Source organism: Opisthocomus hoazin, chromosome 11 (genome assembly GCF_030867145.1).
Source record: "Opisthocomus hoazin isolate bOpiHoa1 chromosome 11, bOpiHoa1.hap1, whole genome shotgun sequence".
Lineage (NCBI taxonomy): Eukaryota > Metazoa > Chordata > Aves > Opisthocomiformes > Opisthocomidae > Opisthocomus > Opisthocomus hoazin.
The window spans coordinates 20,891,003-20,908,111 of NC_134424.1; the positions used below are offsets into that span (position 1 = coordinate 20,891,003).

Genomic DNA, 17,109 nt, shown 5'->3' on the forward strand with positions numbered 1-17,109 from the left:
TTAGCTGACTTCCTAGCAAATACAAAATGCAGAATATATTCAGCAGTCACTGTTACTATGCTGGGGAGTGTCTGTGTAACTGTGGACTTTGAAGAAGTATGAAGATTTGCATTCTAACTGTCTCTGTACTTTCCAGTAGGTAATTTTATTCACAATTAATTTTTCCAGGGTATTGCTGGAACAGATGTTGCAAAGGAAGCCTCAGATATCATCCTAACAGATGATAATTTCAGTAGCATTGTGAAGGCTGTAATGTGGGGACGTAATGTCTACGATAGTATCTCCAAGTTCCTGCAGTTCCAGCTCACTGTTAATATTGTCGCTGTGATTGTAGCTTTCACTGGAGCATGCATTACCCAGGTAAGGTTAACTTCAGGTTTTGCTTAAAGTATGGGGCCAAATCCTGCCAAGCTACATTTTCTTGTAAGTAATGGTGGCTTACACTCCATTCTTACTTCGTACAACAGAAAGTATGCTCTCTGAAATTCTTCTGAACATTAAGAGTGTATTTAGGATCAAGGTGCTAAATGCTAAATAGCTGTTGACATAAGGAGGAGTACTAATCCACCCTCTCCTGGAAGTAAATTGCTTTTAGGAGCTGCCAGTTTTTGTGCTGCCTCCATACAGTTCCCTGTTTTTGATTACATATTATTGTCGTGACTGTGCCTGTGATAATAGGGCAGAAAACATCAGGGGTTAGGAAAAGGAAGAGGTTATGTGACTTTGCTTTTTCCTCTCAGAATATGTCACTATTAAATATATATTTCTTCATGGATTATGGAATGGGATTGTTATTTTCAAGAGAGCAGTACTGCCACGCAGAAGTAATCCCAGCAGTTGAGCTTTTTGATAAAATTATTTTGTTGCTTTCAAGCAATTACTTTTAATTTCAGATGCAAATGACAAAAAAACAGTTAAATGACACATGCAGTTGGACTTCGATCTCTTTTTCTCCCTCTACATTAATCCCTCATTGCAATCCTGGTGTATGTGCAAGATGTTTAGGTTTTTTACAAAAAGCATATGTGAAAGCAAACCACATTTTTTTTCTCTTCAAATGATTACTACTTTTTGATTAATAAAATTGAGTTTTCTTTTCTCTAGAAATAAAGCAGGGCGTATTTAGTACAGTATGAGGTTTTTGTCCTTCATTAGAAAGTAGTGAAACATGCAGGTTTTTAGTGTTGTCGCTCCCTAAAGTAATGTACATTTCAGATGCTGCAGACAGGTGCTGTTACAAAATGCCTCTGTGGATTGAGCCACACTATGGGAAAGCTGATGCTTCCCTGTCTTGCGCATCTATATGGTGCACATACCTGTTTCAGCAGGTACATTTTACCTCGTGCACACCTGAGCAAAACAATGAATAAGTCATTACCTTTGCTCCAGGGTAAACTTACATTGTAATCATGGAATTGAGACTTGAAACCAGAAACCCAGGTACTTTTACAAAACCATGAGGTCAAACTTCTCCTCAGCCGTGACTGACATTTAGAGGCCTTTTTTGTGCTGCGTATGAGGAACCCACGAGCTCCCAGCTTCTGCTGACACCATGCAACAGCTGGGTAGTAGATACAACTGTCATCATTAGCTCCTCTAAGCTACATGAGCGTAAGGCTAGTGCTAGGATTCTCAGAGAAATCAGAAATGGCTTGTTTTGAAGCAAGTGGAAGTGATCTTACCAAATTAAAAAACTATTTTATTCAGTACAAAGGAAGCACTGAAACGTCAATTCTAGTTTTCTGAGAAGTAAAAATGGCAAGCCGTGATGTGCTAGATCCCTATGGCACCACCCCCAGGCCTTGACGATGCCTTGTTGCCACAGCTGAGCCTGTGCTATGGGACAAAATTACTGGTGTGGAGGCAAAGCTGGATAACTTTTCTTTTTCCCTTGGGAAATATTTTCAAGCATAGTGAGAAAATGTTTAGTTGTAAAGTGATTGTTGCTGGTAACAGAAGGTATGTGACTGAGGACTAAAAGTCTGGAAGATGAATCCTCCTGGATTTTTATCAGTGGTACAAAACCATACAGAAAAAAGGGCTAGCAGCAACGTGGTAAGAATACCGTAAATGGAACTGAGGCGAGCGCTTCCTTTTAAGACTGTGTTTTATAGACATTCAGTCACTGCCCACTAGCATTTATTTAAGGTGAATTTTTTTTTTTGTTAGTGTCCAGCATTTTTTCAGTTGCTTTGTGAAAGCGTCACAGGAACTATATTCTATTTGTTAACTAGGGAATTTCTATTTTATTCTTGAAGAGGTTAAACATTACTGAATCAGTGCAAACACTATTTCAAATCAAGTCTAAGAGCATGTGCAGTGCAGAATTAATGCAAGCATATTCCCCTTTCTGATCTGGAGCCTTTTTCATCCTTTGAATCATTCTATTGGCTTTTAGAAGGATTTGGATCAGGACCAGTGCATTTATATTGCTGCAGTGGTCTGTAAGACCATCACTGAGCCTGTTAAGTCTGTTGTCACTGGTTTTAATGTACATCTCCTAGAAGTCCTGTATTTCTGTCCAAATAGATTCTTTTGCAATTTCTTAATTTGGGAGTAAAAATGCATATCTAAAGGAAGAGGTCTGAAAGGAGCTAAAATTGAAGCTGTAGCAATAAGGCAGCAGTTATTTCCATTGCAGTTCTGTTTACACAGCCTGACTGCTAATAATCTCAAGTAGCTCTCCGTTCTGTCTCATTCAAGAAGGATCTTGCCTTACGAATGAACACTATGGTGTTAGCTAGCCAGTGAAAGGGCAGTATGTTTGTTTGGCTCATAAGCTTTACTAAAAATCACACTTGAGAACTTACTGTACCCTCTGGTTGCTATGAAAATAGCTCTAGCACAAAAATGCATGAATATACCAAAAAATCTTGCACACAACAGGCTAGGTGCACACACATAGATCCAAGTCTGCAAACTGCACACGTCTTACCGTTTTTACTGATTAACAAATGAAGCTGGATCTCTAGTTTCCAAAAGGCAACATAGCTTTCAGTGACCATCAAAATGAATATAAAGAAGGTTCACATTGGACTGGATTTGCTTTTAGGTAGTCAGTTTGGCTTTCTTTGACACACAGAATATAATTTTGGCCCACAATTAATATTCAGGGTAATGGATATTACACAGGCTCTCCTTCTGGTGATCTTTCATCAAATCTAGAATGAGAAAAATTCTATGTAGGTAGTAACATTTCTTACATACTCCTTAATGTCACCTCTCAAAAAACCTGTTCTGCAATTCAGAACCAGCATACTGGGATGCTTTGAGTATGAAGCGTCTTTTACACTTACCTGGTCTTTTCGGTGTTTCTACTGTTTGTGTGTCACCTGTTGGCAAGCTTAGCGTGGCTGCTGCCAAAACTAAGCTGCCCCTCACAGGGATCTAACTTACACTGGGCCCTGTTTCAGTTTACAGCAGCTCAATGTGTAAGCCAAGAGTTCTGAATTTTCAACTAATAATGAACTTTATTGTGATTCTGTAATTATGTAAAGGATTTTGACATCTAGGTCATACAAGAAAACTAAGCTTAAAGAAGTCTGTCATTAAAAGCTGAATCAGGATTGCTCAATCCTGCGTAGATGCTCTTAGTTTTGTGTCCAGTGCGTACGTAGCACCCGCTAATGAGATCACAACTACTATTTCTGCTAGTCCCATGTCAGTGCAGTTTGCGTGGCATAATGCAGCTGAAATGTATTCATTCACCTTCTCTTTCAGTTAATCTAATTCACTTACCTTTTACTTCCTTCTCTCTGTGTTGCCCAATGCATAATTCTAAAATGATCAGGGTGTGGTTATCTTGACCAGTTTGCATATAATTGTCCTTTCTGTTTAGCAACCATTACCTCAGGTTAAACCAATAATTTCATTTTCTAGTGGATTTATGAGATATAAACTGACTTCATTTTCTGAATGATATTTTTGCAGAGCCCATGATTGACTCAATGAGGGTTCTTCTTTGGAGCTCTACCTACAATTATTATGAATTTTGTACTTCAAATGAGTCATTGCTCCACACCTCTAAGTATCTTATAGAGTTCCATACATGCCTTACAAAGCCAGAAGGTTCATCCTGTTTTCTGTCCCCCACATAGACACAGTACCAAGAAAATATTAGGTCATTAAGTTTGGAGCTCTTAAAAATAATCTGGGTATGTACAAAATAAGATTTAAAAATGCAGTTCAGCCAAACAGAAACAGTTTTTTACTGGAACTATAAAGGTAGCAGGTTTATCTCTGTGCCAGATTTTGTCCATGTCTCCAGCTGTTGAGGCAATGTGACTAAATGTCACTATTTAAAAAGGTTGCATTCAAGAAAGAGAAGACAAAGACTTAACATTTTACATTCAAATTATTATTCTTGTACTTTGAGGGACACAATGTTTTAGCAGACATTAGGAACTGAAAACAGTAACTCTATAGGACATTGTTTGGAAAATTAAATGTTAATTAGAAAGCATTGTAGCAATGAACTACCACATGAATCACTGTTTTTAGAGATCTTGTTCAAAACTGAGGATGATTTATACTTACATGTATAAGGCAGTAATTTACATGGTTATAATGTTTTACTGCAGAACTGTATTTGGCAAATCCTGAAATAATAGCATTAGCAAATTTTAAAAGCTAGAATATAAAATGGAAGTATGTACTGTTTAGCTTTGTTCTGGGAAGGCTTAGAAGCACAGAAATAGAACTGGGGATGCCACTTCCATACAATAAGTAGACAGTGAGATCTAGCAGCAGAAGTGAGGGCTGACTTTTTTTGCATGAATGTATATAAAGTTAACCTACCAGAAATGCTCATTTTTGTGAATGTGTTCTGTGACAAGTGAGAGTGAACAGGTAAGGATGAAAATTCCTTTTTACTCCCTTAAGCTTGTCATCTAAATCAAAAGGAACAAGCTCTAAAATTTTTGAGGCTTTGCATGTCACAAAAGATTTGTAGTTTATTTCCAGCCTTTAGTGATTTGTACTTTTAAGTGTTTCCAAGATGAAGTGTAACATTGCTCGATATAAGGGACATTTTCCTTTTTACCTCTAGGCCAACTCTAACGTATTCCAAGGTCAAGTGGAAAGGAATTTGACAAAAAGGTGGTGATTTTGGGTGGTTTGCAGTTTGAACAGCTCTCATCCTGAAAGTATGCAGAAGGTGAATTAAGAATTATTAGCTAGTCAGTCAGTGGCTAAAATGCAGTGAAAAGAACATTGAATTTGCCTCCCACTTGCATAAGTGACTAAAATCTGTAATGGAAGACTAGGCTCCTTAGCTGATATGTATTTTCCTCAGTTTCCATCAACTAATCAGAAATCAGATAGAGTTGCAGTGGAAATTTCATTCCGCTGCCTGCCCAGACTAATGTGTATTTAATGTTTTGGCTTCAGCCTAGAATGAGCTTTCACACTTGACTGAACAGTGTAGCACTGCCAATAATAGATAATTATTAGAGGCACCATAGCCACCCAAGGTGATTGGCAGTGGGAAATGGTGAGAACATGTTGTTGCCAAAACTGATGACTGCCAGTTACAGTTGTGTGATTTAGAGACTGAAAGAATCTGACTTTTCATTATGCTAGGAATACGTCAGGCTCTGATAGACACCTGAATATTTGACTCTATTTATTAAGCGTAACAGACAAATTCAGTTTTATTGACACAGAAGTCACCGCATGAAGTGGAAACGCAGCTATTGTAAGATTTCAAAGTAGAGAATATTTCTCAAGAACATTTAATAACTAGACAGGTAAAAATATGACAAGGCAAATTCTTCAGTAGAAAACGTTTTCCTTTTTCTCTGTTTACTGTGTCCGAGTCTAGGGTCTCTGAGCCCTAGCAACAAACTGCTTTTAGGGCAAGTACTCCTTGTTTGAGCCACTGGTATTAATAAAAATAAATAAGGTCTCAATTTGGAACAAAGTTTGTACTGATTGCTTTTAGGTTTTTAGCCACCTCTAAAGACACAGATGTCTCCTGTTTCTGCAGCTGCATATCAAATGAGTGAGCTGAACTCTCCAGATAAGCCCAGTTAATGCAAATCATAACCAAGAGGTCAGGAAATGCTAATCTTCCTCCCTTCCCTGATGTAGCCAGCCTGTAAGACTTAGAAACAGTAGGTTGGTTTTCTCCGTCCCTTTGAATAAGCAAACAATGAATATTTTTTTATAAATAAAATATATAACCGTTTTTGTAAATGTAAGGGTGTTAAAAATGTGTTTTCAAGAGGAAATAATATTTTATTTCAAGGGAGAGTTGGAATATAAGCCAGATCCTCAAGAGACCAAGCCGCTTACCTTTGTTCTCTGTATGTCATTGGGATACTGAATGGATTTTGGCCCTCATTATTTGATAATATTTCATTAAAAATGAACATTTAACCCTTTGAAGAAAAGGGCAGAGTTCATAAGGTGTTTTTATTGGCTTTGATTTGGCTTACGTGCTGTTCCTTACATTTCTTTGCTTCACTACTGCCGCACCATGGTAATGTAATGCATAAAAATATTTCATACTGTAGATTAACTCCCTTTATTATAAAATTTGTCATACTGATACCTTACTACTTTTGAGATTCTATTTTCCAAATGAAAACTGTCTATTTGAAACAGGAAGCAGACCTTACTAATGTTGTCTGTTTTGTATTCAGTCTAAAGGCATAGGATGTTAGATACAAAAAGAGAACTCACTTCATTTTTCCTGATACGGCTCCTTGAAGCAGTTGCATCTATCTATCACTACAGCTGCCCCAATGAATTAAAAATCAAAACTTTATAATATTCATCCAGAGTTCTCCTGACATCTGTGTTAGTTTGCTTTATTTATTTACTTTTGGGGTTTTTTAAACATGATCTAAGGTCCTCTGTAATATGACCATAGACTCTTTCTTGAATTAAGTGAGGAGAGAGCTCCTTCTAGCGGTTGGCGATCTGCTGCGGAAAAATAAATATTTCATCCTGACAAGTCGTAATGGTGTGTTTTTTCTTTCCAGTTCCGTAGTCTCAAATATGCCTTCTTGTCACCCAGTAAAATAATAAAGATTTTCTTACTTTTCCACATTTGATATAGTTTAGTGAGGTTCAGAATATTTTAAAAATTCAAATATGAGGCATATTTTTCATCACTACTCATTTTAAAAGGTCTTACTTAAGTAAGATATATTAAAATGTCTCAGGAATTGTTTCATAAATTTTTAATAATTTCAAACTGTTTCTGGGAAAAAACCCAAAATAGAGCTTTTCTTCCAGGAAAGAAACTCCCACTTGTATTATCTAGTTAGCGAAATTCAGCTGAAAAGTTGAGCATGATGCATGAAGTAAGAGTAATTTGGAGTAAGAGGGTATTGTAAAATGCATTATATGTTGTTAATTCTATGCTTTATAAGAATTGTGCAATATTATATATTCCTGAGTTAAATGACTGCAGAGAAATAATTTGTCTTGGCTCAGATCACTGTGCTTCCTGTGATTCTGGTCTTGCGTAAGTGATAAAAGAAAGATCATGGTAGGTCAGACCAGAGGTCCATGTATTTCAGTGTCCCATCTTCACTGCTGCTTGCAGTCACACAGGAAGAAATTAGATCACATTAAATGACCTGACAACAATTATTTTTCTAGGAAATATATAACTTTCTTATTTGTCTCCACAGGACTCTCCTCTAAAAGCTGTACAGATGTTGTGGGTCAATCTAATTATGGACACCTTTGCCTCACTTGCTTTGGCCACTGAACCTCCAACAGAAGCTCTATTGCTAAGAAAGCCATACGGCAGGAACAAACCTCTTATATCCCGTACCATGATGAAGAACATTCTGGGCCATGCTGTTTATCAGCTTACTCTCATATTTACACTTCTTTTTGTCGGTAAGAAAGTTTGTTAGTCTTGTTACCTAGTTTGGAAGCATCTAGGTCTTGCAACCTGACATGTCAAAATGCTTTAAATGTAACCACTGAATGCACATATATGAAGTCTGTCATAGTTAAACGGCTAGCAGGACTGAGCTGTTTAATGGGATCGGAAACAGTAAGGGAAACAGAACAGATTCAGTAGAGGGATTTAGTCACCTTTCACATGTTGCTTACATTGGCAAGGGCCTCAGTGAGCTTTTTTGCCTCTTAACAAAATATCAGGTTGTGCTTTGGCAAAAGTTTATGTTAAAACATAGCATAGGAGGTTACATTTTAATTGAAGTATCTACCCTGCTGCTTCTATCCTGAAATTTCATTTTGAGACTTGTCGTCTTTAACAGACGTGTAACAACAAATAAAAAAAAAACCACGACAAAAATCAAGATCCATTTCACCAATATCTGGAGCAGCTCTAATTGGGAACAAAATGTCTGCCATAGTTAAGAAATAATGCTCATCTTAAGTAGTATAGATAAGCAACTAATCAGTGTTAAGTGATACAAATAACACTCTGTTTTGACATGTAATATCTAGAATAGATATTAAAATGGGAAAAAAATCTGATTTATTAGATTACTGGACTCTTCTTCAGGCCTTGCTAGCAATGGATGTTTTTTGTAGATTGTATTTTGGAGCGGGGAGGGAAGGAGGAGGAATGTTTCTTGCTGCAGGGAACAGTAGGGGTTAATAATAGAGTTTGTTGCTCCACAGTAATAAGTGAACTTGCTCAAAGACTGATCATTTTATCAGATGAGTATTGTGTGCTTGTTGCGATGTCATCACTGTTAAATTACATGTGTTGTCTTTCAGGATTTTTTTAATTTATATACAGACTTCCATATGAGCTATAAATGTAAATTTATGAGTCTGAGGAGTTTTTTTGAGCTCTGTTGTGAAAGTCTTGCTCCACCTTACCAACAACTGGCAGTTTATTTGGAATGCGCAAAGGAGGTGATGGTGTGTTTACAGTGGAGCTATTTAAACCAAAATGATTGCCAGATTTTTAAGAGAGATGGTCTTCGATATTGTTAGGCTTCAGTGTATTCTGAGAATGTCTAGTAAGTCTAAGGAAACTGTAATTTCAGATTCTCTAAAACAGGTGTAGAAGTTCTTGGTAATTTGTGTGATATGAATCTTGGAATGCGAACTTCTGTGAACTTCATGGGGAGTTTTAAGGGCTTTTTCGTAAGTTTTATGGTTTAAAGTATTTATACTGAGCCCTGATGGAAAGAAAACCAGGCTTTTTCACCCTGTTCTAATTACTTCTGTGTGTCTCTGGAAAATCCATGCATACTTTGAAGGACGCAGCCCAGTGAATTTCCTGATAAGCCTAGGAAATACAGTCTTTTCCTTTCTAAGCTCCACAAGGCTCAGCTTTGCAGTGAGATGATGTTATAACTCAGTGTTTCAATAAAGAAATTCAAAATTAATGAGAATTATTTACATTTTTATCAATTAATACTTTTTTTGGTAGTAGGTTTCTGTAGAGACTAGTACATCAAGTTTTTATATTTTTCTGTGATGTGGCAATAAATACATTGTGTTTGAACATACAATAATGCCTTTGAGACATCAGGCACATCAGAAATCTGGAGGTGACTGTCTAGTTCTTTCAAACTGTAGTATAAAAAAATCTTAACCTTAGCAACTAGGCATAATAAACTTAAAGTTGATGTACTATAACACCTTTTAGAACATGTTCAGAAATAAAATCTAGTTACGGGTTTAACCACTGCCATTCCACAATAGCAGCATCTTATTCTTTGCCAGTTAAGTAAGGCAATGCAATAACAGAGGCTTAAGGACGGGTACTCTCACTGAGGAAAGTATTATTCATATATTGGTGTTTGTGTGTGTATTGAATGAAAGCAAATAGATGTAATGTGTACATATACATCTGTGTATAAAAGATGAAATGATGATATTTGTTTACTTTCATTAATTTTTTCCTTTATTGTTTGCATGTAGTAATGGGAATGTGTTCCAATAACTAATTATCTCTCTGGAGATGTATAATCTTCTTAAAAATCTCTGCTCTTTCACAGTCTAACTTTTGTGGCCTCATACTGTGTTACTGATATGTTTGTGATACTGTAATCTACTTTCTGTCAAAAGACGATAAGCCAGATTCTTTCTTTGGAAACATGCTTATTATTCCCACTGACTTGAACATGAACTTCTCAAATATCCTAAGGCAAAAAAACCCTCACTGATAACTTAGCTGATGGAATTAACAGCCTCAGGAGAAAACCCAAGGAAACCCTTCTTCTTCAGAAATTCTGAATTTAATGCTAGTTGGGATAGCAGAAAAATGTTCAAGTTTTTGCTTTTATTAACAAAACACTGGTTATGAAAATTAGTCTTGTGATAATCATATTTACTCTTATTCAATTCCTGATTTACACTTTCATGGGAACGCCCCACCCTTACTTTAAGACAATGCCTCCTTCAAAAACTGTGTGTTATCTCTAAACTTGGCGTATAAGAAATTGGATGAAAAATTGGACATGAGCTGGCAATGTGCACTTGCAGCCCAGAAAGCCAACCATATCCTGGCTGCATAAAAAGAAGCGTGGCCAGCAGGTCAAGCGAGAGGATTCTGCCCCTCTACTCCACACTGGTGAGAGCCCACCTGGAGTCCTGTGTCCAGTTCTGGGGTCCCCCGTTCAAGACAGATGTGGACCTGTTAGAGCAGGTCCAGAGGAGAAGTCACAAAACTGATCAGAGAGCTGGAACAGCTTTCCTGTGGAGAAAGACTGAGTTGGGGTTGTTCAGCCTGGAGAAGTCAAGTCTCTGGAACACCTTATTGTGGCCTTTCAATGGGGCTCACAAGAAAGACAAGACTTTTTACCAAGGCCTGTAGTGACAGGACAAGGGGCAGTGATTTTACACTGAAAGAGAGTAGGTTTAATTCGACATAAGAAATTTTCTTACAGTGAGAGTGGTAAGACACAGGAACAGGTTGCCCAAAGAAACTGTGGGTGTGGATGCTCCACCACTGGAAATGTTCAAGGTCAGGTTGCATGTTTGAGCAACATGATGTACTGAGCGATGTCCCTGCCCATAGTAGGGGGATGGACTAGATGATCTTTTAAGGTCCTTTACAGCCCAAACCATTCTATGATTCTGCAAGAAAAGAGGTCTCTCAGGTGCAGGTATCTTCAAAACTGAATTCCATTTTTACAATTACTCATCATGGGTTGTATCTTGCTTTTTTTTATTGTTCAGATCTAAAAGTGATAATGAAATTACCAAAATAAAGAGCAATGCCTGATCGTGTGCTTTCAAAGCAGACTAGCAGAATGATTAAAACCAAATCTGTTTAAAACCAGGAATGTTTGTGTCTTTTATCATTAATGTCCTTGAATGTTTGTCAAGAGTTATGCCATACTGGATTAGTAAATGGGCAAAAACTGCTGAGGAGTGGTTGCTTCTAATTATTGTAGAAAATCACAAACATACAGTCCATGGTCTCAAGTGCTTGGTACCTCAGAAGGAATTTACTTAGAATAATTACTACTCGGTTAGAGGAAAAGTACTGCTGAAAACTATTTGCACAGGTAAACTGAGTTATTAGATAAAGGTCATCATTTGAGAAGCAAGAAGCTCAAGGAGTTTAGATATCTTTTGCTCACTGGTGTTACAAATTCTGCCTATATTATAGTAAGTGCAGAAAGAAAGCTGGTAAAGCAAAGCACAGGAGGCAACTAACTAAAGCAAACAGGGAAATATAAATTTGTTTGTTTAATTTATCAAAAATCTTTGTTTTTGTTTTATACCTAGGTGAGAAAATGTTTAAGATTGATAGTGGGAGAAATGCGCCACTTCACTCTCCTCCTTCAGAGCATTACACCATTATCTTCAACACCTTTGTCATGATGCAGCTTTTCAATGAAATCAACGCACGGAAAATCCATGGTGAAAGAAATGTCTTTGATGGCATCTTCAGAAATCCTATTTTTTGCACTATTGTACTGGGTACATTTGCTATTCAGGTAATGATTTGAGCAAGAATTAGTAACTATTAATCAGAAATTTACCTTAAATAAATTAAATGCTGTAGGAGGCACACTTAATAGTAAACCACCCGATTTCACATATTTTCTCAATCAATACAAGCATCAATAATGGAAAATGTTATGTAGCCATACCAATACAGCACAAATTGTGATCATTATAACTAGATCAAATCTTAAATTAATCTGAAGATGTACAATAACAACAGCCATCATGATTCTATGATGATATAACTGTTTTTTTAGAAGAAATTATTAAATATTATACTGAACAATAGCAACAAAGCATTTTACATTAATTTACTACTCCATGAATAGACAAATTTGTCTTCAAATAGCTAATGCTGATTTGTTCTTCTGAGGTTAAATGCCACTGGCAAAGGCTACTTGATGTTCTCAGTAATACTGCTTGGTAGTAATTCTTCATGTCCATCTCATGAGTTTGCTGTCCCAATCATATGTGAACATAGTTACAGAAATACACACTTTTCCCAAACAGTTGTAATTTTTCTTCTGTAAGAACTCTAATTCCTCCTTCTGCTCCTGTATCCATCCATTTGCTGGTATCTATCCTGTACTTGATACCATTTGACACTACCTTTTAGAAGTCTACTGCAGTACTCACAATTGCTTAGAGTTGAGCTATTTCTGTCCTGACATTGCTCAATTCTGCAATGGCATTCTGGAAGCTATCAGTAATGGGACCTGTCTCATGGAAAGAGTGAGGAGGAGGACAGAGCTATTTGAATCTGGGTTCTAGTGGTTTGAAACAAGAAAAGGGAACCACTCAGTCAACTAAGTATGGGAGAAAGGACACCAGTGTTTTGTAGTAGAAGTTGATAGTGATGGTCTTTAACAGCTAGTTCAAAAACATGGGTTTACTACTGTGAGCTAAAATGCTTTTAGAAGAGGCCTGACAAATTCACAATTATCTCTATTTTTCTTTTTTTTTTTTTTTTTTTAAATCATGAATAATGTCTGAGGATGTTTTCTTAGTTCTAGGCATTACTGTGCTCAGTTGTCTGGCTGAAGGAAAAGTGTCATCTAGCTGCTAGCCACATTTCTGAATTGGCTGCTGATTTTATTTACTCTCCCCAGCTTTCCTAGGAGTTGAAATAATTCAGTGCACAGTTCAAAACACTAAGTTTGCACTCTGACAGAATCAAAAAGGACATTGTAGCTTAAGAGTACTTAGGCTGTGACTTTTACATGCTTTTAAGTCTCTTTTTAAAATCAGGTAATTTTTCTTGGGACAACAGAAGGTTAATCTTTGTAGTAATTTTTCACTTTGTTTATTATGTTGTGGAAATACAGCTTTGCATAATGTTGCTTGCTGAAGCATTGTCAGAAAAGTATTTATTATTTTGGTTGTGTGTTTTAATAGTTGGACATATGAGCCAAGCATTTTATTCTAAAAAGAAAAGTATTATCACCAGGAGCCTGGATTACATAGATGGATCTGAGAGATTACACAAGTTTTTTTTATTTCATATTTAAAACTTTCTTAGTTCCATATCTATTTACTGCACTTTCTGTGAAGTACAGACTAATTAGTTTTGATACTTCATCTTTGAGTGTAGTACTTCCATTAACTATTAGTTAGTTCTGTTTGTTCTCCTCCTAAACGCCTCCGGAAAGAAAAAAGCCAGCAGCAGCGGCCAAAATGTCAAAGTAAAAAATATGGAGGATATTACAATGCATCCTGGAAAAGGATCAGAAAGTGCTTCTGTGAGAGCTACAACAGGTTGAGAAATAAAAGGAGTCCTGTCCTCAGACAAGCAATAGCTGTATTTTATTTTTTTTAATTCCCTTCTCTGATTTCAGAATAAATAAATAATTCTTACACTGAAGGAAGATGGATTAAAATATGTCATACCTACCATAGCGCATTTAGAAATTTCTCAGTGTGGAGTTGTAATTTCTTTCTTCTACTTCTTCGTGATGTTCACAATTTTTGTTTTGTCTCCTCTTTTTTCCTTATTGTCTCCAATCATTTTTGCACACAAAATTTGCATTCCAAAATAAACTACATCAGGGTAAACATATGCCCAGCTGAGAACAGTCAGAAGCTGGGAGAATACATGGGGGCAGTCCTGTTTTCTTTCTTCCTGGGCATTCATACATGACTGTTATTAGATACGAGGCTAAGGAAGTCTTACTCTGAACTGGTGTACAGCTTTTTCTGACCTTTAATTCCGGATGCATACATTTGTGTGGTTTGACTTCTAGTGACTGAGATTCTACAGCTTCTGCCAGATGAGTTCCAAAAATGTACTTTTGGTAGCTTGATGTAGTGCCGTGTAAGAATGTCAAATAACATATTTGGAATACAAGACAGTATTTTGATTTTGGATGCTCTTTAGACTCAGTCCACTGAACAACAGATTGTTAGTAATACGTTTGACTATTCTACTGTTAAATTACGTTGGAATCAAACCAGCAGAGCTGTAATACATAGAAAGACAAAGTGAAATCTCAAGGAAAATATGACTGGAAGTTGTTGGGGGGGTGTGGGGAGTGTGGGAGTGTTTTGTTTTATTTTTTCCCCAGAAAATATTTACCCCCTTTCTTCTCTGTTTTTTTCTTTTTGTAGATAGTAATTGTCCAGTTTGGAGGAAAACCATTTAGCTGTTCTCCCCTGCAGCTTGACCAGTGGATGTGGTGTGTATTTATTGGATTAGGAGAACTTGTATGGGGTCAGGTAAGCATTTAGGAATATGAAAATGTCTTTTTGTTTTTCTAAACCAAAGATCTGATATTGTTCATAATCCTACTATACTGTTGTTTCCTTGATCTCTCACAATGTCATATTTAGCACACGCTGAAATACAGGGTGCTCTCTAAGTACTTCAAGAATAGATGTGGTAGTAAGGGTAATTTATCCCACTGTTCCTTTTGATTTTTGTTAATTTTTGTATCTTTTCTTTCCCTAAGCAGGGCGTGCTATCACCAAGGTCGTCTTCAGTTAGGCTTTTTTGTGATAGACGTTTGATTCATAACCTAGTCCTCTAGACACAAAAAAAAGTATAGTAACGGCAAACGCACCGTAACCTTCCCTGCAGTAGAGTGCCCAGTGTAGCATGTGTATGTTCAGCCGTGGCAAATTCCTGAAAGTGAAAAAAAGTTCCAGTTCTATGTCAACCCACTCATTCCCTTGCTGAAACTGCCATTCTGTCAGTCCACGGTAGCTTTGTTACTGGCATGGGACTAAATCCAGTGCATTCAACATACACCCACAGCGATCCTCCATCCACCTACTTCTGTGTGCGAAGGGTGGAAAAGGGCATGAAAGAAACAGGATTTTTTCCACTAATAATTGCAGAAAAGCGCAGTTTAATTCATGTGTCACTTTAAAATTCTGCTACGACCTGTGTCATCATTAGCTAATATAAAATTATATATGTGTAGAAACAAGTGTCAATGATTAAAGAAGTTATGTGATTATCCGCCTGGAAGTAATAATACGGATGCAATCAGTTTTGTTAAAATACTACATTATTGTTTTCTGTACACAGATTGCAACATTAATAATGTTAATTTTTTTCATCTTTGAGTGCATTACTAATGTATTTATGTTGATGTCACCTAACACAGTAAAAAAAACCATGAAAAATGTGGTTACATTTTGCCTCTCAGATGTAAAGATACATACAGATCAACTACTTCGCCACTATGAAGAAACAGGCAAGAAGTTGCCAAGTGCAAGTGAAGACTGAAACGGTTCTGATGGAATTGTAATGAATAGATGCTAGCTTTCAAAACTGATTATTTCTTCTTATGTGGAAAAAAAAACTTTTTGGACACTTGGGCCTCAGATTTTTTTTAAGAAATAAGCTCAGAGTCATGACAGCTTTTAATGCTGAAAACCGCTACTATTTGATTGTTCTAATGTAATCATTAACTGAAGATGGGATTTGATTTATGGTGTTGCAGGAGGAAAACCTAAAATCAGTTTGATAATTCTTGGAAGGAAAATATTTGTTTTCAGCTGACTGGAAAATACCAACTTTGGGAGGAGGAAAGAAGAGTAGGGAAAGGGAGAAAAATCCTAGCAGTTTTATTAGATCATTCAGCTGTGACGAATTTCCCACAGCCTTTGATCAATGTACTATTGGCTTCTAAATGTTGCTATACATGGTTACTACATAACCACTGAAAACTAAGAATAATATCAGCATCTGTTTTCAATTTAAAGGTGGGCATAGTTGCACTAGCTGTTCAATCAAAACTACGATTGGAATACCTCAACAATTTTATCACTGAAAAGACTGCCATTTTACATAAAGCAAATACAGAGGGAAAAAATCTTCCTCTTATGGTCAGTATTTAGTGACCAGGAAAGAAAAACACAGGCTAAGAAAATGAATTATTTACATATTTACATGATTTACAGTCTGTGGCAAGTCCTCTCTTCATGGAGCTCTACAGTAAGAGAGAGTCCTTTTCCTTTAGAAGAGGTTCTTCTCTTCCTTCTCAGCCTTTTCTGCCCTGCTGTGACTAAGTCTAGTTCAGCACAAAACAAATCTGTTATCCCTTTGCTTTATCAGAGTCTCCTGAACCTGCTGTTCTTGTGAACCACTAAAAGCAATGAAGATTTTCAAGTTTAGCTGTTAAAGTTGGCAGTTTTAAAAGCGATTTAAGGTATAATTTCTAGGAAGCCAATCTGCGATGCTTTGAGGGGGCAGTTTTCTAAAAGGTGTCCCTCATCACTTCTGAAAACTGTGTCTTTCTAAAATATTTCATGTTACATTCCCAGAATGACTGATCACTTTTGAAAATCACAATAGTTTTCCTGGGAGTAATATTTAGTTCCTTAATCTACACGCAGTCTGTTGAGTCTGCCATTACCTGAACTGGGTAAGTGTCTGCAGATACGGAAAAGAAATGAAAAAAAAAAAGACACATAAACACCCTTAGAAAAGAATTAGAGCAGCATCTGTCAGCCTGGGGGAGAGAGGTCGTGGAGCAGAGGGATATTCTGTCAGACAGAATCACTACCAAATACAGTTGTTTCTATGTGTACTGTCTTGCAAGTTCTTATTACTATCAGTTTCATCAGATACCAAACAATCTCAAGTAGCTTCTTTCTGTAGAGTTCTGGCATTATAGTGTTTTGAAAGCTGGGAAGCTGAAGGAGTTTCAGTAAGTATTTAAATGACTAGCACTTACCTTTTCTTTTCTTCTCTTGTTC

General features: G+C 36.8%; 1 protein-coding gene across 17 annotated transcripts in view; it reads left to right on the forward strand.

Moving 5' to 3' along the window:
- Positions 1 to 17,109, forward strand: part of ATP2B2 (ATPase plasma membrane Ca2+ transporting 2) — a 427,775-nt gene that overhangs the window by 388,432 nt on the left and 22,234 nt on the right. For all 17 annotated transcript variants that reach the window (XM_075432741.1, XM_075432745.1, XM_075432743.1 and 14 more), the window contains 4 exons: positions 169 to 360; positions 7,644 to 7,857; positions 11,686 to 11,897; positions 14,512 to 14,619. In XM_075432741.1, the coding sequence (XP_075288856.1) occupies positions 169 to 360; positions 7,644 to 7,857; positions 11,686 to 11,897; positions 14,512 to 14,619 (726 nt within the window). The remainder of the gene's footprint in view (positions 1 to 168; positions 361 to 7,643; positions 7,858 to 11,685; positions 11,898 to 14,511; positions 14,620 to 17,109) is intronic.